General features: G+C 43.4%; 1 protein-coding gene across 1 annotated transcript in view; it reads right to left on the bottom strand.

The window, feature by feature from the left end:
* ACER3 (alkaline ceramidase 3) overlaps positions 1-2,705 on the bottom strand; it is a 51,533-nt gene extending 48,828 nt beyond the window's left edge. The window contains exon 1 of the mRNA XM_014887350.2: positions 2,519-2,705. Coding sequence (XP_014742836.1) covers positions 2,519-2,621 — 103 coding nt within the window. The 5' untranslated portion in view covers positions 2,622-2,705. The remainder of the gene's footprint in view (positions 1-2,518) is intronic.
* Between the last annotated feature and the right edge of the window lie 22,301 nt (positions 2,706-25,006).

The raw sequence follows: 25,006 nt of genomic DNA, 5'->3' as shown, positions 1-25,006 counted from the left end.
TTTTCATTATTTAAAAAAAACCCTGAACTTTTGAATGCATATCATTGTGTTTGGGATACATCAAGGAAATGCAAGTATGAAATGCTACACCACCACCTTACCCCACTTCCACATGGCTCACTACAGACAATTGATAAGTTACCATCATTTACACTAGTTCTTTAAGGAGTGAATGGCAAGGAACCGCATGTGGGCTTTTGGAACACAATGTAGCAATTTTGTACTAAAAGTAGCATGCTGAAACCAACTTGCTAAATGGCACAAAAATGTAATTTGCACAACAAGCTTTTTGTTTGGTTCTTCAGCCTGCAACCTATTTGGTTTGGACCTACCAGTATTCTTCAATCTTTGGGCCTCCAAAGTTTCTTATAAATTATTAATAACAAACATTTAATGCAAACATTTTTACATACAATCAACTTTACCTGAGTGGTACCAAGTCAGAAACTCATTTTCATTCTTCTGTAAGGTAAAACTTCAAATAGTATCTCTACAATACTTACTGCCTCAGACCCTGAAAGCACTGTTACAGAAGCACTGCTGGAGAAAATCTATCCCATCTTGGCATCTGGACTGAAATTAGCTGCTGTTAAGCTAACCCTACACCACAGCAGGCTTACTTACTGTTTTGCATTTTAAACTCACACCATTTAAATGCTTTATCTTACAGCACAGCCCTTATACACAGGTTTTTTTTTTTCAATGTCACTGACAGACCAACAAACCACGGTCCCAAATACCAAAACCATAAGGAGGGACCAGACCTTGTATAGCTAGTCCCTTTTTCTTCAGAATGCAAGTCTTTCTGCCTCCCATTACTCTGATCCTCATCTCCCTTCTCCTGAATAATCCAAAAGCAGACAAAAAGTATCAGTTAACAAGGCCAACAATGCAAGGATTATTTAAAAAATTTACATGCTAGTCAAATTTATTTTTACCTTAGTCAAGAAATAGAACTTCCTCTTCCCTATGAGAATTATCTCACAAATTATGCTTGACAACAAGGAAACACAAAAATACATACTCTGCAAAAGTCTCATTCTATTTAAACTTCTAAGTTTGTCCCTTTTTAAGAGTACTTAATTTTGTTTCCTTTTCAGCCAGCGTGCCCCTTCTCAGCCATAAATCTACACACCAACTTCCTTTTTCCTCTGAGCTTCTAAGCTGCTTATGCTGCCGTTGTTCATTTCAGATCCTATTCTCCTTCCTATTCCTACACTCTGAAGCCTCTTTCACAATTATTCATTTTGGATCCTCACCCATGTCACTGTTTGCAACCAGGAGTCACAGCTTGGCATGGATACCAAGAACCCTCCATCTTCTGCACGCCAAGCTCTTCCAAACCGCTGCTGAAGCATCCCGGCTATGTGAGAGGCCTCTCAGATTGCCCACTTCAAGCACTTCAGGGTAGGTGAGCCTGGTCACTTTAGCACCCAGGGCCCCAACACTTCAAAGGCAGCCACCTACCTTAAACGTGTGAAAGTTTTTTGTAGCACAGGGCGTCTGCCAGGCAGCAACACATAATAACTACTACACCCTTTAAAATCGCTGCCCAGGATACAAAAACATTTAGTTCTCCAACAAAACCTCAGGACAGAGGGCTTGACCTTTTATCACCTGCAAGACACTCCTTTCTCAAGCACCTGATGGATGACCCTGTAGTTGAAGCCCCTTCTTTCTTTCCCTAAAACATGCTAAATCCTGACTGTTTCTGAATAACAGAGTTTTGAGTTCAAACCAATGGCCTGCTCTCTTGCCAGTGCTGTGAGCTATTCTAAAAGACAACCACGTGAAACGGAGCGACCCTTCAAGCCTCGCTTAACTCCCCCCACCTGCAGCAGAGCCAGCTGACTGATGCTGGTCATCACAAGGCACCAAAGGCCAAAGGAAGGTGTCTTCCCTGGATGAAGACGCATCTTGCATAGGAAGGTACCTTTTCTCTCCCTGAGCAGTTTCACCTGGTTTGACCGTACAGGCTGGGCAGATGGTTCCACCTCAAGGGGAGCAGAGCAGCAGACCCGTGCGGTTTTACAGCGTGGCACCCCAAGCACGACTCCAGCGAGAAGCCCTCTCCTCACCCATGCCTGTGGTGCCACACAGCCACCCCAGCTCCCCAGGATAACCCTCAGGACCCACCTCACCTCACGGGCCACCCCATCCCGGCCGCCCCCGCAGGCCCCCGGCACCCCCGCCCCAGCCCTGCCATCCCTACGGACACAGGCCGAAAGGACACGCTTGGAATGGGGGCTCAAACAACTGGGGGGAGAGGGGCTGCACCACCCCGTGCTTCCGACACGGATTTGTGGGGGAAGGCGGTGGAAAACACCCATTTCCACCCACCAGCGTTGGCTGAGGGGTAGCGGTACCGCCACCCCGCAGGAAAGAGGGGCCAAGGAGAAGGAGGGATTCCCCCGCCGCGGGCAGAGAGCACTAAGGGCTACGGACAGGGAGAAGGAGGCGGCAGTGGGACGCGGCCCCCGGAGCCAGGGCAGGAACCGGGGCCGGAGCGGCCACTCACAGAACTCGGCGATGTAGTAGGAGACGGCGTAGTTCTCCTCGCACCACTCCAGGGTGGAGGTCGGCGGCCCCCAGTAACCCTCCCGGTCGGCGGCCGGAGCCATCGCGGCGCCCGCTCCAGGCTAGAGCTGAGCCGGGGCACGGGGGAAGCGGAGGGAGAAGGGCGCCGGGCCCGGAGCGCAGCGGCGGCGGCGGCGGGAGAGCGGGCGGGGCCGGCGCTGGGCCCGCCCGGCGGGGAGGAGCCGCCGTCGCCATGGGGACGGGCTGCGGCCTGCCGGACGGGCAAACCGGGTCGGGGAAGCACTTTGTGGTGAAAAACTTGGATATGGGGAAAGTCTGTGGGGAAACACCGGTATGGGCCATGCTTGGCTCTCGGGGAACTCGCGCGATGCCCCTATGAGGATGAGGCGGGACGTGCAACAACATCACGGTGCTCTCCACACTCGCTTTTCAAGCTGGTGCGGGGGCAATGAGGAAGTTTCTTCCCTCAGCTTTCCACTCCGGTTTTCCTTACAGATTTCATGGAGGGTTTGTAAGGCGACCGAGGCAGCGTGCTGCCTTCATGTTGTTGAAGCACAGCTTCACAACATCACAGAATGATTTGGGTTGGAAGGGACCTTAATGACCATCCGGTTCCAACCCTCTGCCATGGACAGGGACCCTTTCCACTAGACCAGGTTGCTCAAAGCTCCATCCAGCCTGGCCTTGAACACTTCCAGGGATGGGACATCCACAACTTCTCTGGGCAGCCTGTGCCAGTGCCTCACCGCCCTCTCACTGAAGAATTTCTTCCTGAAGGCAATGAAGAGAGAAGCGTTCCTCGTACTCGTGGGCTGGGAGAAGGAAGGAGGTTTTTTATAGCACTGCCTACTAAAGGGGGGTTTTCCTCTCCTCTGATGCCTTATTTAGTTTCCTCAGTGCTTACTATGCGTACTATACTTACACCCATAATATGCAAAGTGCTTCTCAAGCAGAGTTGGTATCCAGAGGCAAGTACAGTCTAAAAATGGAAAGACTTGAGACACAAGGGAAAAGAATAAAGTGTACAAGTAAAGGCCTGATAATACTGTGTGTGTTTTGTGTTTCAGAAGGCAATCCAAAGACTAGAAGAGAAGCTTCGGGCAGAACTTGGGAGCTGTACACAGTGCTTACACCCTGCTGGCCTGCAGAATTTATTTTAACTGCATAAAAATACAGACTTCTTTTTCCACATATTATTTCTTCTCACCTTTCCTTCTGTAAGCTAAAACATGCCAATCTAAACACAGACCTTTTATACTGTAAATACTGCAGTTTCAGAATGTATACATCTATCTTGAAGACTATCTTGCCTTCTGAAGTTCAGTTTGTATATAATTGCTTCCAGCATCAGGTAGAGATGTATTTAACACATATCTCTACCTTTCATCATGCTATAAAGCACTAAAATGAAATTTATTTTAGTGGTTGCAATGACAATATATCTAAATTGTCAAAACATCATCAAAATCCCTGTGGATTTTTATATGCAGACCTGTCTTCCTATATTTTTCAGACCTAAATTACTTCCACAGATTTAGATTTTCAAGATTGGGGTCTGAAGAGTACCAGACTGATATATCGAGATATATAAAACCAGCTGTAAACAGTGAGGAGAATTCTGGCCTGCTTGATGCACTTTAGCTTTTCAGACTTTTGAAGGTTCAGTTTATATAATAAGGAAGTTTGTAGGACTCTGATTTTTGTTCTCATGATAAACCATTTTAAGATTAGAAGTTCTTGACAGAAAAATAATTTAAAATTTGAAATCGCAGTTGTTCAGAAACTAAGGAGAGAACTGTGAAATATTTAAAGTATTAACTAATAGTTAAATATTTATTCACCAGGAGCAAAAATGGCAAAAACATGGGAAAATGTAGGCAATTTTTATAATATTGAATTACAGTTGCCTTTAAATAAATAATTAAAAATATTGGTGCTTGTTTCTTTTCTCATCATGTGCATGCTGGCCACAAGAAGATTTGCCACCACACTAGAAAAAGAAGTCAGACATGAAACTAGCTTTAAAATTGGGCAAGATAAATTAATGAAGGGTTTTATGTGGTAGATACCAGTAATGTAGGCTATCATCCATTCTGATTTCCACAGAAATACAAGAAAAATTCAAAGCTAGGCCTTAATTTCAATCACTAGGGAATTTTTATTTATTTGGCATGTTTCTGGAGTATTCTCCATCACAATATGCATTCACTTCTGACTTGTTCTGTAGCTTGATTCTTTGCTTTTGAACTCCGACAAACCTTTCAGTCACTGCACTCAGAAGGATGGTATTGAAGAGGCAGCCCCAAACTATTACAATAGATGGGGTTTTTTTCCCCCCTGAGAATGTTTTGTAGAGGTAAAACTTGACTTCCATAAAACCAACTTTGACTGCTTCAGCTGTTACAAGAATACATATTAAAATCAGTACTTTTCCTCTGTAACCTTGAGCTGTGCCTTGTTCTGTCCATTACTACACTGAATATAATGTGACAGCCTGAAGTTCTTTGCATCTAAACGTGGTCTATCTGATTATAGGATCAAACCTACCTCTGTCCAGGCATTGGGTTTTCTTTGTCTGATCTGTACAATCTATGGAGGAAATGTCTTGTTTCTGAAATAGGAAAAACCAAACAGAGCTACTGAAATGCTTATTTTTGCTATTACTAAAAATGTGCTTGTCATGCCGATGGAGTAGTTTCCTGTGGCCTCAGGTTTCCTGTGGCAAAGGATCCTCTTTCCATCCAGTTTAATGTTGCCCTGAAACGTTGTGGTTTAACTGATCAGTGAGTAACTGAATCATGTCAGTTTACACCACTAGAGGGATATGTCCTGTCACTTTAGTGTGTGGATCCAGTAGAATTTTGCTTGGCAATGGGAAAAGACTGCTGTTGAAGAATGGCACGTATTCAGCTCCTTGTGATCAGGTAAATTCAGGTAATGACACCTGAGGAAGGCTTTTATCTCTCTCTGCCTTGTGCAAACACTTTATCATGGCTTGTGCTGCCGGTTGTTTTATTTCTGCATAAAATGAGACCTAATAAGCAGATTGTTTAGAACTCGTTATGGAGACATATACTGGGGAAGATTGTACTTGTTCCCTCTTATCAGTATATGTGTGCAAAGGGGAACATAAAATTGATGTAAAATCTTGAAGATGTTTTCACTGCTTGGTTCTCATAATGTTAAAATAGCGATACCAGTCACAAAAATAAAACTGAATTTTGTCTTGTATATTGCCTGTTCAAGTTCTACAGGTGATTACCCCCGAATGGTTTGGGTTGGAAGGGATCTTAAGGATCCTCTAGTTACAACCCCCCACCCCCACCGTAGGCAGGGACCCCTTTTAAAAGACCAAGTTGCTCAAAGCCTCGAATAATTCCAGGGATGGACATCCACAGTTTAACTGGACAACCTGTTCCTGTGCCTCACCACCCTCACATAAAAGAATCTCCTCCTAGTATCTAATCTGAGTCTGCTTTCTGCCAGTTCAAAACCATTTCCCCTTGCCCTAAGACTCCATGCCCTTGTCGAAAGTCCCTCTCCAGCTCTCTTGGAGCCCCTTTAGGTGCTGGAAGGAGCAATAGTCTCCCTGGAGTCTTCTCCAGGCTAAACAATCCCAACTCGCACAAACTGTGTCCACAGAAGAGGTGCTCCAGGTCTCTAAGCATCTTGTTCCTCTTCTAAGGCCTTTTTTTATTGGGTCATAGCATTTCCACCATTTTAGGTGTGGAATCCTGAGTCGTGCCTCTCAGCTCTAAAGTCTTACTTTCCATGATAAGGATGGTTTCTAAATACTGCAGTTCCAAAAGTCATTATTGGCAACTTTCTGAATTGCCTAGTCTATACTGGTTACAGGAAAAGGGCATAAACACCTCTAGATTCTGCAAGCCCAATCCTGTGTAACATGTAATTTACCCCACTGATTTATATGCAAATATCATGAGTAAGATAGTAAAAGTAGGATTATTAGAGATTGAATCAGATTCTTTGTAATGTGCCATGAAGTTTGAGGGCTCTTTGTGAGCACTGGTGCCGAGATGATGATAATTACGCCTGGAGTAATATCATAGTAAGTTATTGGCACCTGAATGAGTGAAAAAGAGAAGTTGTTTCCTGATATGAAGAAGGATCTGATCCAAGAAACTTTAACAGATCTGATTGCCTGCTCATTGTTAGGTAAAGCAGAAATGCCTGTGCTGGAGTTAAATGGAGTCAGGCATTTGTAAATTATCATCAAGGGGACTCACGTCCTAGAGCTATATAAATATTCATAATTTCCCCAGTGTAATATGGCTGTTCTTAGTCATATTCTGAAGGCTATTGTTGCATTTTGGCAACTGATTGCAGTGGTGAATGACGGCATCACAGATTGCACCTCTGTGGATGCTGTGAGCACCCAGCACTGATGGGCTCAGATATGAATACAACCACCTGAATAGTGTTATAAAGGATTGGGATGGAAACAGGGGTTCCTGAGTGCAGATATTTAGGGAAGGAGGTGTGATTTGCCAGGGACAGAACATTTCCTCATGCAGAGGATGGTTCAGTCCTACAACTGATCCTCCAAGCAGTTTTTAGGGAGGTATTTTCTTCCCTCCACCCTTTTTCAGCAAAAGCCTGTCTGCTCAGGTCTATCAAGATGTATCCCAAACCCTTTAAAATCAAAAGCTGAGGTAGGTGATACTATCCACAGCAGGCCCTATTTTACCAAAATGAGGATATTTGCTTTCTTGTAGCAGTGGATTAAGCTGAAGCTTTTATGCACTGGTGGTTACTGCTCTGTAAGCACACAGCCTGCGTAGGTGTCTCTAAGCACCTGCAGCTTTCAACCCATTGTACTATATGAAGTAAAATTCATGTCACTTTGCACTAATTTTCAGGGTTGAAATTGGTAAGGGAGGAGATAAACCTGCTGTTCATCCATTCCCGAGGGAGAAGCAGTTGACACAGGGAGAATTGTGCAAGAAGAGCTCTTCTCCACTTATCAGAGCTTAATTTACCCTTACATGTGAATCAGAGCCCTTACCAGCTGCAAAATGTCTATGGTAAATGTACGCTGGTTTAAGCTGAAACATCAAATGAAAATATGTTAAGAGAAGGAGACTTTTGAAAAGCACAAATGGCATGTGCCTCTATCTCAGTGACTCTCAAAGGAGTCTGGGAATTGGTTTGCCTTTGTGTTTTGGAATTCTTCTAGTGCTTTAAAATAGCAGAAGCAAATACCATAACAGTTCATGGTTTACACTTGTAAACAGTTTTCTCTTTAGGAAAAAAGCATAGCAAGCTTTTTCTGCCTGCTAATTTACATACATAGATCTCAAAATGAAGAGACTCACACGAAGTTTGTAACAATATTTAAGTGTGTTTTGAATCCTACTTTACAGGCTCAGTTCACTTTCTGAAATGCTGGCATCTTGTGGAATTAGAGATTCTTTCCGAGCAACAGCTGAAGGCCAGGCAGGATGCCCTGGGATCACTGGAACTTCTCTAGATCCACTGTTGTGTCCTATATGGTGCTCAGGTGCTTTGTCTCCAAGGCCACTTAATGTCTATGATTTTATGAACGGAATTAAGCTTAGATGTCTGGCGTTTTGGCTGGATGACGTCAGGTAAGGTCATGAATCCCAGGTCCTTACTCTCTCCTGAAAAAGAATTTGCTTTGGTTTGAGGTCAATGAAGCTCCTCTTAGGTTTTCTATACTCATAGCGTCCATGGAAGGCACTTATCTAATTGGTCTTGGACTTGCTTTGACCTTAGCTGGCTGGAATCGAGGCATTTATGGAAAGCAGTCTTACTTAGAATCATAGAATCATGGAGTCATGAAGGTCGGAAAAAACCTCTAAAATTGCCGAGTCCAGGTATTAATCTACCACCACCATGCTCAGCACTAAACCATGTCCGCCAGTGCCACATCCACAGGTTTTGTGAACACTTCCAGAGATGGAGATTCTACCACTTCCCTGTTGTTTCTGGATATTATACCATTCATTGCAGTCACCTGTCCCTAGGACAAATTATAAATTCTGTTTGAGATCCGGGAGGAGATAGATCCTGGAGGTTGAGAGTCATGATACATGGGCACTCTACAGTGCCTGAACAGGCAGCACTGAGTCCATTTGGGATGCAAATGACAGTTGCACTTTTTGGATGGTGAGAACAGGAGCAACATTCCTCTCTTTTTGTTCCTATCCTAGCTCCCTTCCCATGAATGGAGACAAGAAGGAGTGTGGAGGAGAACACATCACTAGTTTTCTCTTGTAATCAGCTCCTTTTGGGGAAGAGAAGGGAGGGTGCTGGCAGCTTGCAGTTAAGGTAAGAATGTATACATAGTATCATGATATTGCTGTGGAGCAGAGGTAAGAGAGTTGTATTCCAACGAACATGTTTTCAACCCTGCAGGAAATATTTTGTTATATTCATGATTTATGTGACTTGACAGTGTTCAAAGCCATTGGGTGGATTAAGCAGCTATTTCCTGGTGATAGCACCTACCTTGTGCAGGCAGGTGGCCATCAGTAGCAAGCTTTAGGGTGTCAACATCAGTTTGCTAACCTGTCCTGCCAAGGCTTTTCAAGCTGAGGCCTTCTCCCATCTATATTCACACTGCTAAATTTTTGGGTATCACTGATTTCAGGTGTGAACTGCTGGTGTGTATCTGTCCTTCCCAGTCATGCCAATTTGAGTGTATGATCACAGGCTCATAGAATCATAGAATGGTTACGATTGGAAGGACCTTAAAGATCATCTTGTTCCAACACCCCTGCAATGGGAGACAGGAACACCTCCACTAGACTAGGTTTCTCAAAGCCCCCTCCACACTGGCCTTGAACACTTCCAGGGATGGGGCATCCACAGCTTCTCTGGCAACCTGTGACAGTGCCTCACCACCCTCACATTAAAGAATTTCTTCTTACTGTCCATTTAAGCCTACCCTCTTCCAGTTTAAAACCATCTCCCCTTGTCCTATCACTGCATGCCCCTGTAAAAAGTCCCTGCCCAGCTCTCATGATCAGTTGGAGGTTGGTCAAGGACAGCTCAGTGACCACCTACTGCAGAAATGGAAGTCCCAATGATATAAAGATTACTTAAAGCAAATTTTGAAGGAAAAATATTGTCAAGAAGCAAGAAACTGGCTGGAAGACAGGCTAATCTGGCCTGTGAGGGAGAAGGGCTGAAACTTTTTTTTAAAAAACCAGCAGTAGGAATGTATTTGGAATAATTAGCTGTTGCCAGTATTTCCCCTTTTCTTATAACTTTCAGTTGAAGGAAGAAAGCATGCATAAACCATTCATTACCTGTATTTTGTGTAATGAATCAGTTAGTGTCTGAACATGAAAGGTGATTTATCATACTCTATAAACCCTGTCCATCCAATTGTGCACTGCTTGTCACTTAGTCTCATGGACAGAAAAAGCAATTTCCTTATATTGCTACTCTCCAAAAAATCTCTGGAACAAAAGGAGAAAACCACTAGGAACAAGCAAAGTCTCAGTGGTAAGCAGATGCACATATATTAAAATGTCAAACATCTAAAAAAAATTAAAATTTTGAAATATCTTCAGTTGTACTGCACCAACAGTAGGGAAGGCAGCTGCTATTCTTTTCCTTGATCTCTAGGAAAATGGCATATTTACCCCAAGCATATGCAAATTTTTCTATTTAGCCTGGAAATGAAGCACATTCTGCTCATGTAATGTTATATTTCTTTCATTTACTACAGGAAGGAGGAGGAAAGGAAAGATCAAGTCATTATTTACTTGACAAAATCCTTTGTTACTTTTCTGGGTATCAGTTAATTACCAGTGAGCTAATCAACTTACACCTCAGCCAGACTCTTTTCTTTAACAAGTTGTTAATAGAAGAGCCTGCTCAGACAATTCAAATTTACTTTATTAGCATAGCTTGGATATTTCAGACCTATTAACTAAAGGGGGATGAAAGGAAACACAAAGAAATACAATAATATGTTTCCACTTCCCACTTTTTTCTGGGGTAACTTGTGTCTCTCCATTTCCACAGTAAATTGTTGATGAGCTGCCTCAGTAGGACAGCTCATTAATAGACAGGGAAAGAAGGACATTTTATGGAGCTTTTCTACCAAGGACCCTACTTTATTGTGGCATCAGCTATCAAGAAGTGGAGCTGATGTCACAGAAGTGAGTCATGGAATCATAGAATGATTTAGGAAGGAAAAGACCTGTTAGGATCACCAGGCCCAACCACTAACCCAGTACTACCAAGGCCACCAATAAACCATGTCCCTAAGTCCCATACCTCAATGTCTTTTAAATCCTTCCAGGGATGGTGATGGAACACCATATGATGGAAGAAGGTAGCTTGATCCAAAGCTTGACAATAATTTTGGTGAAGAAATTTTTCCTGATATCCAGTCTAAACTGGGGAAGAAAACCAACCTGACTGAACAGGAAGCTTTCACTGGAACTCTGGGAAAAAAAGGAGAGTATATGACCTTTGGAAGAAGGGCAGGCTACTCAGGAAGAGTACAAGAATGCCATTAGGTCATGTAGAAAGATAATTAGAAAAGCGAAAGCTCAGCTAGAATTCAATCTGGCCACTGCTGTGAAAGTAATAAAAAATGTTTTTATAAAAATATTGACAACAAAAGGAGGGCCAAGGAAAATGTCCATTCTTTATTGAATGCAGGGAGGGACATTGTCACCAAGAATGAGGATAATGCTGAGGTACCTAATACCTTCTTCACCTCAGTCTTTAACGGTAAGGCGAATTATCTTTAGGACAACTTTCCCCCTGACCTGGTAGATAGAGATGGGGAGCAGAAGAGATCCTCAGTAATGCAGGAGAAAGGATTGGGGAGAATCCTGTTTAATACCTTTGTTGATGTTCTGGGTGAGGGGAACAAGGACATTCTCAGTAAGTTCACAGATTGCACCAAGTTGGGTGGTAGTGTGGATCTTCTGGAGGGCAGGAAGGCTCTGCAGAGGGATCTGGACAGGCTGGATCCATGGGTCCAGGCCAAGTGCTGGGTCCTGCCCTTGGATCACAACAACCCCTGGCAGTGCTACAGGCTGGGGGCAGAGTGGCTGAAAAACTGCCCAGTGGAAAAGGACTTGCAGATGCTATTTGACAACCAGCTGGCCCAACATGTGCCCGGGTGGCCAAGAAGACCAATGGCATCATGGACTGTATCAGAAATAGTGTGGCCAGCAGGACCAGGGCAATGATTGTCTTCGTGAACTTATGCGCACCTCGGATCCTGTGTTCGGTCCTGAACCCCTCAGGACAAGACATTGAGATGCTGAAATATGTCCAGAGAAGGGCAGTGAACCTTTGGTCTAGAGAGTGAGTCGTGTGGCTGAGGGAGCTGGGAGTGTCCAGTCTGGAGAAACTGAGGTTCAGGGAAGAACTTACGCTCTCTACAGCTACCTGAAAAAGGTTGTGGCCAGGTGGGGGTCAGCCCCTTCTCTCAGGCAACTTGTGACAGGACAAGAGGGCATAGCCTTAAGCTGTGCCAGGGGAGGTTCATTTTGGACATCAGGAAGAATCTTCACTGATAGGGCTGGTAAACATTGGAATGGGCTGCCCCAGGGTATGTGGTTGCGTCACCATCCCTGGAAGTATTCAAGAAACCACAGGATGTGGCATGTAGTGCTATGGTTTAGTGGATATGGTGATGTTTGGTTAAAGGTTGGACTCGATGATCTTGGAGGTCTTTTCCAACCTAAATGATTTTTTGATTCTATGACGCACCAAAATTCATAGGTGTGTCACATCAAAACTTTGGGCGAGAGTGGGTCCATCATGACACACTTTTCTGAAAAAGTTCATCCAGAAGTGTGACATAATTATTGAATGGTGATGTGAATTACCTGATTATAACCTATGAAGCTATATCATGGGTACGAATCATATACTGAATTCTGCCTGTGTTAAAGCATTATGACTGCAATGGTAAGTCAATAGGATACACTACTGAATTCCTGTCTCAGGCAATTTCTCCCTGCACTAACTGCTGAGCATGGCAGCTGTGGACAGTCTGAATCACTCAGCAGTTGAGTTCAAATGCCATGGTAGGTGTGACCTAAAAGTTAGGCAATGCTTATGTGTGGTTTAAACTTGACCCAATATGCTTAACACAAACTGTAGAGCACCCTCCATGAATGCTGTGTGATTTCTCTGATCTACATTAATATAGCTTTGTGGCTTTCTGGTAGAACCTTGGGTGTGACTGTCTCAGAGAAATGGATACAGTGACTTCTTTGCAGGCTAGAGGTCAAAAGCCAAGTCTAGGCTCATCACCTGTAAGGTAAGAAAAGCACTCACAGAATAAGCCCTGCCAGTTCTAGGACTGGCTTTTCTCTGGGATCACTGCTGAACAAGGGTGGGGACCGAATTGTCTGCATCAGTTTTGCTGCCCAAACCAGGTGCCCTGTTCATGAAGAGTTGCAACTGTCATAGGTTAGAGTAGTGCTGATGCCTGAATGAAAGAGGAATAAAATTCAGTGAGACTCCAGCACAGATTTGCTGGTCTCTCATGCCAGTCTTCCCAAAGAATGCTGCAGTGCACTCAGAGGTCACTGTCATGCATCAGCTCATTTGGTCAAAGGCTAAGCAGTGCTTCTGGATGAATTTCTTTTTTTTTTTTTAAATGCTGTCAAATCAAAGATGCTCTCTACTACCAGAGCTCCTTATGTACCAGAGCCAACCAGAAACAGCTGAACACCTTCCTCCTTTTACTCCATACTCCTGTGCTTAAAAGGAGTATTTCTACCCACTGCTTCTATTGTCAGGGACCGTGCTATTCACATGACTGTATCCAGTTTTGAAGCCAATGCTCTCTGAAGGCTTTGCAGGCCAGACTGCTAATCCCTTGACAAGCAAGTGTATTTCTTGACAGTGTGATTGGTGTTGGCCCATGGCCCTTAATGGCTTGGCCCTCTGACAGCTGGCAGTGATTTTCTGATGGCTAGAGCCCCATCACATGCCCCCTGACAGCAGCAGAATAATATTCTCATGCCTGCGATAATGGCAAATGTGTTTGGAAAGCTCATGAATAAAATTCCCTTCTCTGTCTCTTTTTATAACTCTGATGTGCTTTTCTCTTGCCCAGGTTCTCCTTGTATTTTTTAACTCTTGCTCCACTCTTATTTCTCTCACTCTATTATTATTCCTCATGTAATTGCAGTGGCCAGGACAGACACTTCTAATTTCTTCCCTTCCCAAGACTCAATGCTCATTCTTTTGATCCTTGAGCAATATTACCCAGATATTGTTGGCAGGAGGCTGAGTCCTGTGTGAAACTGCTATGCAGAGCCCTCCTTGATTTACTCCTACCAGCTTCTAACAATGCAGGTTCCGTCTTCCATCACCCTTGCTTGCCAGCTTTGCTATTTATTTTCAAAACATGCCTTTGACTCTGGTGTGTTTTCTCAGGAAAGTTTGGGCTTGATTCCATAAGCCTGACATACCTCCTGATTTGAAAGTGCAGAGAAGGACCTTGGGCTGGGAGGCAAGGAAAGAGAGAGAGAGGGAGGAAGGAGATTGCTGCCAGCAGGCAGGAAACCTCCTGTTTCAGCAGTCTAGGATGCAAGATTTATTCTATAGGGGTTCTGAGAAGATAAGAAAATAGATTATCTTGCAGTTTGTAATGACCCCTTTAAAAAGTTAATGTGCTCCTAAATCATAGAATGACAGAATGGTTTCAGTTGGAATTGACCTTAAAGATCATCTTATTCCACCCCCTCAGCCATGGACAGGAACACCTTCCATTAGACCAGGTTGCTCATCTGAGCAGACCTACTTTTTCAAAGGTGGGACAGCACTGCACAAACCAAAAAGGTAGCATTGTGCATCACATCCCAACCTGCCTCCTCTCTATTTAATACCTATCTCATGATTTCATTCATTTTAGCGGTGCTGAGTGGTGCTTAACAGGTCTGGCTCTAAAGCTGAAGCAGTTTCTAAGCTGTGCTTGCTGTCTGAAAAGAGGACACAAATCATAGAATCATAGAAGCATTTAGTTTGTGAAATACCTTTAAGGTCATCCATTCCAACTGCTAATATAGCACTGCCAATTCCACCTGTGTCACCTCACCTGCGTCTCACCTGTGTCTTTGTGCTTCTTTGCAGGGGCACTTGTTCCTACATAAAGTTCTTGAAAATGTAGTTAAGACAAGCTTCTGTTCTGTGCTATGTGGGTGTCTAAAATTAAGAGCAATGCCCTGCAATTTCCTCCTTTTGCTGCACATGCTGTTGCTAACAGGGAGCTGCCACAGGGGATCATTATTTCCATAGTAATTAAGGTTAGAAAATACCTCTAAGATCATCAAGTCCAACTGTTAACCCAGCACTAAACAATGTGTCCAAGTGCTACATGACACATCTTTTAAATCCCTCCAGGGATGCTAACTCTACCACATCCTAGGGCAGCCTGTTCTAATGCTTGACAACCCTTACACTGAAGAAATTGTTCCTGATATCAAATCTCAACCTCTCCTAGCACAACTGGAGACCATTTACTCATGTCCTATTGCTTGGTATCTGGGAAAATAGATTCCTATTGTATGAGGCGTTTGTTTCAATGCTGGAACTCCAAGTGTCTCATCCATATTGCAGGAGGATCCTGCAGCATGCATAGGTTAGAGTAGGGCTGGTTTATCTCAGACATCAGGTTTTGAATCCTGGCATCTTCTGCATCTCAGGGCATCTTCCACATCCTGAGATGTCTTCTGCATCTCTAGAGTTTTCTTTTCTTGGGTGCTTCAGCAGCAAGGTTGTACTCTAAACATTGCTTCCAACCCTAGCCATTTTTTGTGATTCTCTGATGAGGCTGTGGTTCCTACCCTGCATTCCTCCTGCTGTTCATTATCCCTCTCTGGTTTAGGGCAAATAAACTATTTGGGAATTTTCTTCCTTTTTCTTTTCCCTGAAAGAGATAGATTCTTGAATTTCTTTTTTTTCCCCCCAAGCTACGACAGTTTGAAATGTGCTTAAAACTTCAGACTAAGAATCCCCCGTATTGAACAATCCCAAGAGCTGGGACTCACCCCAATTCTAGCACTGCTTCCTCACCTTCCCACAGTGTTAGATTCATGGTAGACAGAGATAACTGAAAACTGAAAGGCTCAACAGAGGATGATTTGGTGACTCATATTTGATGAATGCCTCACAGTCAGCTTTCCATGGGACTGCAGGCATTTAACTCCTTCAGCCTGCTTTGTGTCTAAGTCTGAGAGACTATGGTCCCATCTTCTGCTTTGTGGCAGCAGTGCCAAATGCTGCTCTTTGTTAATCCAAGCGTATCAAAAGATGACTGCCTCTTGCTATTTGCAGCACATAAAAATCAATATGCCACTTACATATCTCTGACTGTCATCTCAGTCACTTCTGCTCTGCTATTATATGCAGATAGTTTACCTCCTTCCAGCAAAACATTATTTTCTGCAAGAATATGAGAAATGCTCCAGCATCATGTCCCCATATAGGTGCAAGGAAAGGACTTATGAAAGAAAAGATAATACTGGTCCTCATGGACAAAGATATCCTTTCTAGTTACATTGACCTCTTCTCTCTGGTGACCAATGATGGGACCAGAGGGAATGGCATGAAGCTGTGTCAGGGGAAGTTTAGGTTGGATATTAGGAAAAGGTTCTTCATCCAGAGGGTGTTTGGGCATTGGAACAGCTCCTCAGGGGAGTGGTCATGGCACCAAGCCTGACCGAGTTTGACAAGTGCTTGGTTAATGCTCTCAGGCACAGGGTGTGATCTTGGGGTTGTCGTGTATAGGGCCAAGAGTCAGACTTGATGATTCTTGTGGTTCGTTTCAACTCAGGATATTCCGTGATTCTATGAGTTTACAGAGAATAAAATTTTGACCATACAGCTCAGCTGTAAGGTGTTGCTGGACCTCTGTCCTGGAGGTGTGGTGAAAGAGGTGAGAACCACAACTGGGGACAAGATGGGATCCAGCAGCCAAGAATCCCCTATACAGATCTCTCCTATCTGATCTGCCCCAAAGGAGACTATTTCAGGATTTAAGAGCCAAGCTGCTGTTCAAGGCCTATGGCCTGTGGGGTTGTGATTTTTAAAAGAGGATACAGGTGGAAGATACATGGAAAGGCAACAAAGGAGAGAAAAGATGGTTGAAGTAATTACTGAGAATGCCCTATGGAGAATGAGCTGCTATGAAGCACCTAAAGGCCAACACAGCACATGTAGACATCTAATTTAGATATCTAAATCCTGGAATCCCTTGTTCTGTTCCCCCATGGAAGCTCAAAGGAGATCATGGGGTCCCTTCAGCAGCCTTTTTCTGCTCCCAGACCTGGCCATGATGAAATCTCCGATCCCGCTCCAGCTCCTTTCCTGGGGAATGTGCCAGCAGATGGTGCTCAAAGATCCCACATTTAGCTTTTCTGCCCTATATCCCAGGGCAGGAGCACTTTGGCAGAAGCACCTAGTTAGTCGGGGCTTTCCTACTCCAGGCACTGCACCTTGAATCTTCTGTAGAGCCAAATGTGCAAGACAAAGTTTCATAGATGTTCACTTTGACATCTTTCAGCTCCATCCATCCATCCATCCATCCATCCCTTCATCTGCCAGGGCCTTTTGTATCAGCAGAATTTTTCCTTGGTAGGGGGATGTCCAAACTAAGACAAACATACTAACTTATTTCATCAGAGCTGATCTGTTCTGGAGAAGATGAACTAGTTCTTTCTTCTGACTTACTCTTAACAAACTGTGGCTCACATCATATTGGAATAAAAATTCTTGCACTGCCTTGACCTGAGCACAGTTAAGACAGGACTCTGTTCCAGCTCAGAGATGTACCCAGCAATCCTCAGGATGGGCAAAGCTGCTTTCTTTGACTTAAAAAGACAAATTTCAAGGCAAAAAATTAAAAACATTTCAGCTGATTACAATATACCCTGGACTCAGGCAAAAACCAGCAGTGCCTAGTGATAGTGAGTTATAGCTGTGCTCTGTAGTTTATATGAGAAGTAAGATCTGTGTTTACAAAGCAAGGAAAAGAGTGTAAGATGGTGCTTTTAAGCTGTCACCTATTTATGTCCTTTGCCTGTTTAATTATGGACTGAATATAAAGGTGGTAGAAACCAGAGCATGCAAGTACTTGATGACTTGGCACAAAAGCAGTGTAGAACCTTTTAATCTGTGCTGCACTATTTGCTTCATGGTGATAGTTTGTGGGGAAGTGACAGAAAGAGGTGAAGGTTTGCCTGCAGTGCCTGGGGCATGGTTGCTTGGGTCAGACAGTAAATATTATGACCTTGAAGCTGAGAATCATAGATTCAATGAGTGGTTTGGTCTGGAAGGGACCTTCAATATCGTCTAGTTTTAACCCCCCTGCCATCTGCAGGGACACAATCCTGACAACTAGATCTCAGAGTCCCATCCAATCTGACCTTGAACACTCCCAGGGGTGGAGCATCCACAAACTTCTCTGGACAACTTGTGCCAGTGCCTCACCACCCTCACAGTAAAGAAATTCTTTCTAATATCCAATCAAAATCTACCCACTTTCAGCTTCTGAGTTCGCTTCAGTAGTTACTATGAATACTTGGATTATTTGTTGCTCCAAGCTCCCATTTCAGTAACTACTCTTCCTTGCTGGAAACCAGGCTGTTGATGCTCACCTGAGAAAAACAAACATTATGGTGTTTGCTCCAAAACTCACAACTGGTTTTGATGGCCAGATCTACAGAAATCATCTTCCTCACCAAAATGCATCTGTCTCTGAGATAAACCACAGCAGAGTACTAGCAAGAAGACTCATGTCCTGCTGAAACTGTAAGAGGGGCTTTGGGTTAGCAGGATATAATTACCCGAGCTGGAGTTTGGCTTTGTGACTAGACCTAGATCTGACTTCCTTTCACTCCAGAAAATTGCTGTGAAAGATTTCAGGTTAATATGAGTCTCACTGCTGAGTCCCATCCTGGAGATGACACCTCCCACGACAGCTGTGATATCCATCGTGGGAGGAAGAAGACACTGAAAATGGTGTTTAGGAAGCCCTGCAATCCTCCACCTTTGCTTTTTGGGAAGAAGCTGGGGGAAGAAACAATTTGATTGCAAAGGGAGAAATATGCTAGTAATGAGATAGTTGTCAACTCCCTGTGGATAAACTCACAGCAGCAGAATTATTTATAGGCAGAAGTGTCTGAGAACTTATTTTTTCTGACACTGTGGCCATGGCAGAGAATTATAGCTCTACGGGGTGGGTTTTCAAAACCACTCAATTAGGAGCAATGAGGTGCAAAATTACATGTGCAAAGAGATGGAAACGTAGATGTTTGAGATGAAAAGGGCCTCGCTGGCCTGCCAGCACCACGTGGTTCCCAACAGGTCAGAAAGAGAGCTCTTTTCTAGGATGGAAAATTGTTCTTTTTTGTGGATATCTTTGAACACATGACTGTGATATGTGGAGCCTGAAAACTAGAGATGCTCGGTTTGTTGTTTGCTGCTTTGGATGTCTCTGTGTTTATAGATCACTGCCTACACAAAAAAATTTGGTTTCCTTCTCTCCAGAGGAAGGAAGTTACAAAGAACTTGTTTTAAAATGCAGTTTCTGTTCTGATTCATTCCTTGGTATAAGTGAAAAAGTAGCTTTTTCCAAAAGGGCATATCCATTTGAAGAGATCATCAGACAGACAGCTGATCAGAAACTTCTCACTATAAGTGCAGCCACCAAGCTCTCCCTATTTTTATTCTTCTTTACCATTACATATAACAAAAAACCCAAACCAACCAAACAAAAAACCCCCAAAACCCAAAAAAACCAAAGAAACCCAAACAAAACAAAACAAAAAAAACCCCAAAAAGCCAAAAACAACTCAAAACAAAACCCAAAAAGAAAACAAAACAAAAGGTACCACTAGACTGAAAATGAGTGGTTCTTTCCTAGGGAACATTTTGCTCAGGGAAGATTTTATTTTACTACTAAGGATTTCTTTGTCAGAATGGCCTGGCATTTACTCACCCTTGGGTTTGTGAAGGATCCAGTCTTTCAGATCACACTCAGTCCCTGGGGAAAAATGGCCCTCGAGTTTTGTTTTTCTGAGTATGATGAACTTTGGTACTGAGAGGAGAGTACAGTTCTTTGCTTATTTCAGTTGTCCTCAAGGCTTGTGCAGGTCTTTATTCGGGATGTCTCTTGCTGAATTAAATTCAGGAGAAAGAAGGGAGGAAAACTGATACCCAGCAAACCAGTTTGCAATAGAGACATTTCCTTCTGTGCTGCAGCAGAAGGTGACACTATTTCATACAATAAATAAATAAGTAACCACTGATTAAGGGTCATAAAGATCCCCTGGTTGTTATTAAGACTGAATTTCAGATGCAATAATTTGAATGGTAAAGGGCTCCAAAAATGATCCATTGGCTCATTGGATCACCTAGAGCAGGGGCTTTGCTCTTTTCTTCTTTCCTTCTTCTTCCTCTGCTTTCTTAACACAATCTCCACCTTTTTCTCTGATGTACACATACAATACAAGAGTCTCCTTTTCCTGCATCCTCGTGCAGTTATATGGAGGCCACATCCATCACTGGGTAGGATTAACTTAATTTTCCTTCACACATCTAAATGCAAACATCTCCCCTCCATTTGATTGAGCCACCCTCAGCTCCCATTTTTAGTCACAGAAAAGAAATGGCCACTGCTAATGTAATTTCCCAATCCATTTTAGGTGCCTGCCGTAGGATAAGTCAAGTGATGTATCGTGGCTCTAAATAAAATGAGACAACCCCTTGCTGACTTGGATTGGCTATGCCAGTTTTAAAGGATTGAGACACATCCCCACTAAAACTTCACCAAGCCTCATGTGCCGAAGCAGCAAGAGGATTTTCTCCCACGTATTTAAAAATGTAGACAAAAATCAGTTTTAGCACAACAATCAGCCCCAGAGGTCCTGGGTGGTGTCTCTGCAGGTGACACCCCTGTGTAGTATACAAGAGCAGTTTAATCATCTGGTCTACTGATGTTGGTGAGTCCATGGGACCTCCCCAAAGGGCTGATGGAGAGTAGGAACATTGAGTAGCCATCTCAACTGTTGCACCTGAGTCTGTAGTTCCATGAAGGAATTTGTCTGGTACAGGTCAAACACCTCTGTCAGACATGTCCTCTTCTGGGCTGTCCTGACATATGCATCAAAGTCAGTTGATGACAGCAAACCCTATCCTCCTTAGGATTCAGATTCCATGATGTTGGTTCTCCCTGTCATTCCAGGTGTATACCCAGGACACACTGATTTGTGCATTTGGGAGAAGCATGTGTGGGGTGGGGTTGTGTCGTCCCCTTGTGACCTGTGTCTGCTGCTGAAAGGTGCTGTGGGTCATGTGCCATTCCTGAACCAGGGGCCAAGGCTGACAGCGTGATTGGAGATACCTGATCTAGGGAAAAGCTTTATCTGAGACCAGTGGCAATAAAAGGGCAGCTGAGACCTCACTGAAGACAATCCCCAATTTTGATCCCAGACTTTTCCCTTCCCTTCGTTTGCCATTCTTGCCTGATTCCCAGAGCAGAATCCAGGAAGGGTTTGGAAGCAGTGAGTGGGAAGCACCATCCCCTCAGAGATGACCCAAGCTCCAGCCTCTGGGGTTGCACAGGTGTTGGTCCATGTACAGGTTGTGTGCCCATGGTCCTGCCTCCTCTCCACACCACTGCTCCCATAAAATGAGCCTTGTTCAGCCGTTATGGATGCAGAGTATGTTGGCATGAAGGGAGTGCCATTCATCAGGGGGCTCCAGCCTGTACTCACTGTGTGCTGGCTACAGTGAATCAACATTAATGAGGCAAGTTTTGGTCATTTCTACTTTGTATGCAGAATATTTTTCACCTTTGCAAAATATTACCTAATTAAACTGATGTATTTCAGCAAGGCCTTGTGAGACCAAATCCCATTCCTCTTTTATAGGGGCAGCATGGCCTGTGAAATCCATTGTGACTGAGCTCTGCAAGGCACAACAGCATTTTCAAATGTCTCCCTTTGGTGGGTTTAAGAGGCTGAACAAATGGAAACTTTTGGTGAAATCTAAGATAAAGGAAATATCATAGATTGCAAAAAACCAACCACCCAACATAGTTATTTTAGTTTTTTTTAATGCCATAGGACAGTGGAATATGCAGGAGAACTACATGGAACTCATTAATTTGCTTGAGTCAGGAATGCCTGCTCAGAAAAATGCAAGCAGGAATCTGCTGGTTTTATGGTCTGAATTAAACTAGGGGTGACATTTCCACGTGTTACCCCCTGCTTTATAAACATCCCTGCTGCAGAGTCCTATTTCTTCTCAGCAATGGCTGTTGAACCAAATGGAGGTCAAGAGCCTATTGCTTCCAGCCTTAAATCAAGAGCCTATTGCTTCCAGCCTTAAAGGCAGTGGTGCTCTTTAAGGAGCCTTTGCTTTAAAGCTAAGTGGTCTCACTGCCAAGCTGTAACTGCTGTCCTTGGAGCAAGCTGTTACAGCAGCCTCGGAAATGGTTGGTGCTTGTTGCATGAGCAGATTACAACAAATCAGCTGAGCCACAGCAATTTCTTGGATGTAAACTCATTGCCGGGCAAAAGCACTATTATTGGTCTTAGTTTAGATCACAAGTGGAGAGGATGAGCCTAAACTAGATTACCTCTCATTATCTACAAGCTGCTGATGAGCAGTATCTCAAGACAGTGTAATGTGACCTTGTGCTTGTGTCTTCAGGCATTAGGAACATGACATCTGTGGCTGCTTGTTTATTTGGGTGTGGAAAGCTATAGCAAAGAAGGAGTCTAAGTCCTCACGTAGAGGATCCTAGCTCATGTGCTCTGAAACCAATAACTACTTTTTGGGCACCTTCATGGTAGACATATAGAGGAGCAAATTGGGGTGATCTCCTCACACCATGTAGGAGCTCATCCCTTTAAGTCTGGAAGTTTTTCCTGCTCCTAGGGGAAGTATTATTCTTGCAAGCACTGATAATACAGAGGAACTCAAAGCTGAAATGTGCAAGGCTCGATCAATAGCATCAATAATGATATAAAATGCCCCTTCAACCCAAGGGCAGAGTCATGGCAGGTTGAGATCTTAAACACTGGGACTGAACTGGGATAGGAGGTAAATGCAGTGACTGTGAAATTCTTATACTGTCAAACCAATGCCAATTGCAGACCCCTGCTGCCTCTCCCTCAGTCTGTCTACAGGGACCATATCATGTACCTTTCCTTCTCTACCTCTTCACATCTGACATCCCACCTTTCAGCCTGATTTTCTTTTTTCTCCCTTTTGTTTGATGTGCAACCACCAAAGGAAATAAAAAACGGGGAGAGAAGTTGAGTGAGACCTTAAGGGATATGCTAGTAAAATTGTGCTCAGAGCAGAAATACATCAGTTTGGAGACGGAGCATTGCTTTCTTTTTATCACTCTGCTTATTAACTATATAGAATTCGGTCTTAAGAAGAAAAATAAATCAAAACAAGCCTAAAGAACTGTGAGAGATAGGGGAAAGATGTTTGCTTAAGTTATTTCTCATTATGAAATGCTTTTAGCTCCAGTTCTTAGGTAGAGAACCAGCTCCCCATCTTACTTTCCAGTAATTAAAAGGGAAAAAAAAGAACCTCCAAACCCTGGCAGTTTGACAGACATTCTTTACACATAGAATTATTATCTTTCTATTTTCCAGAGATAATACATTGAGCTGGAGAGTCAGATCAGAACATGAATATCTTTGCTGCAATTCCAACTCAAAAGAACTTTTTTTCCATAATAAAACCTGACAGTATTAAGTGGCCTTGATGTTCTGATGTTCAGATGTATTGTGGCTTGGTGCCTCATATAAAATCATATAGCTGGATCTGCAGGTGGGGTAAGTTGGTTGATTTACCACTAAGGCAAAAGCTACACCTATTGGCTTAACTGGGGGTCTTGCTCTCATTAAACAAAGAATCCAGTCCATAGTTTTCGGTAAAGTTATTTTGAGGTGATGTAGCACATCATCAATGTTAGAATCAAATTGCCTGACAGGAGACAATTAGTGCAATAAACAATGCAGAAGTGCTGGGGGAAGAAAATGTAGCCTAAGGAAAAACAACCAGATTCCTCATATTCAGAGGCACAAACAGAAATTCAGTGGTGCTACTAGAAAAGGTGATACTGAACAGAGTCAGTCTTTACACTAAAAATGTGGCAACCCTGAATCTCCTGCCTGAGACCATCTCCTAGTCAGCAGCCTGAAAGCAACAAAACAACCCTCTGCCTCCCTCACAAATTCTTTCCTTTGATTATTGTTTACTTGTTTTCATATCAAACACTCAGCTTGGGTGTCTTCTGTCTTGGTTATCACCATCACCAAGGAATGAGCTTTAAGTCTACCTTCTTGGAAGCTGGCTTCTCAGGAAACCTTCTTCAATAACAGGTTTTTCATGTCTTCTTAAAATGCCTTTCAGAAGCATCAAAGCACCCACTAATCATTGTTCTCTGCCTCACAAATACCTGGATTTGTTTCTCTGCCTCGCAAATACCTGGATTTGTACAGCTGCATAAGGATCATCTCAGATTGGTTGACTCAGTCAGAAAACTCTTGCTACAGTCAAGTGACTTCGTGCCCAGCTCCTCCACAAACAGTACTTTGCAAACAGAGAGGAACCAGAGCAAGTGAAATGTTTGCAGTACAACAGACACTTGTTAAATTAATCACAGGGACATAAGTGCTGATTAACTGCTCATGCTAGTACGAATGTTGGATTTTGACAGTGCATATTTTTGTTTTGATTGGAGAGAGTTGTGGATTCTGGTGTGGAGGATGATCCTGACTTACATGGGCTTCACATTGTGGCTACAAAAAATTATTTTAAAAGTTTGTATATTAAAAAGGGAATTAGATTCTGACAACAGAATAACAAGCTGAGATCTCATATTGTCAGGTGCTCTTAGAGGTTCTTGCTGCCACACAGAGAAATGTGTGTGGTTTTGGTGTGTGTGTGTGTGTTCCTGGTTATTTACCTGCAAATTTACAGCAGTTTAAAGTCAATCACACTGATTCAACCTTAGATGCATTACAGAACTATCAAATTCCCAGAGGTCACCCAGACCCATGTTTGCCACCCGAAGATGCATAGCAGTTTCCCAGTTCTTTGATGTTCCTAAGGGGTGTTTGTGTCTTCAGAGTGATTATTTAAACGCTACTAATAAATTACATTGGTTAATGAGATTGCTCTCTCATTCTCGAAGTCCTCATTCCTTCAGAGATCTTATGAAGGACAATTTGATCAAAGATCTGGTCCAATTTTTCCATGTTAATCAATTAACTAGTGTCAGGGCTTTCTCTGGGGTTTGGGGCACCATTCAAGTATCTAGTATCAAGTATCACATCTGTGCTCAGTTTCTGAGCAGGTTTCAAGGGATAACATGGGGCAGGAACCATTCCCAATAGGCAGATGAGGGCAGTGATATTCACCCCCCATCTGCTGACCATCAGGGAGCACAAGCAGAGATGCAGGG

Source organism: Sturnus vulgaris, chromosome 2 (genome assembly GCF_052056855.1).
Source record: "Sturnus vulgaris isolate bStuVul1 chromosome 2, bStuVul1.hap1, whole genome shotgun sequence".
Classification (NCBI taxonomy): domain Eukaryota; kingdom Metazoa; phylum Chordata; class Aves; order Passeriformes; family Sturnidae; genus Sturnus; species Sturnus vulgaris.
This window is presented reverse-complemented; position numbering and strand designations above follow the sequence as displayed.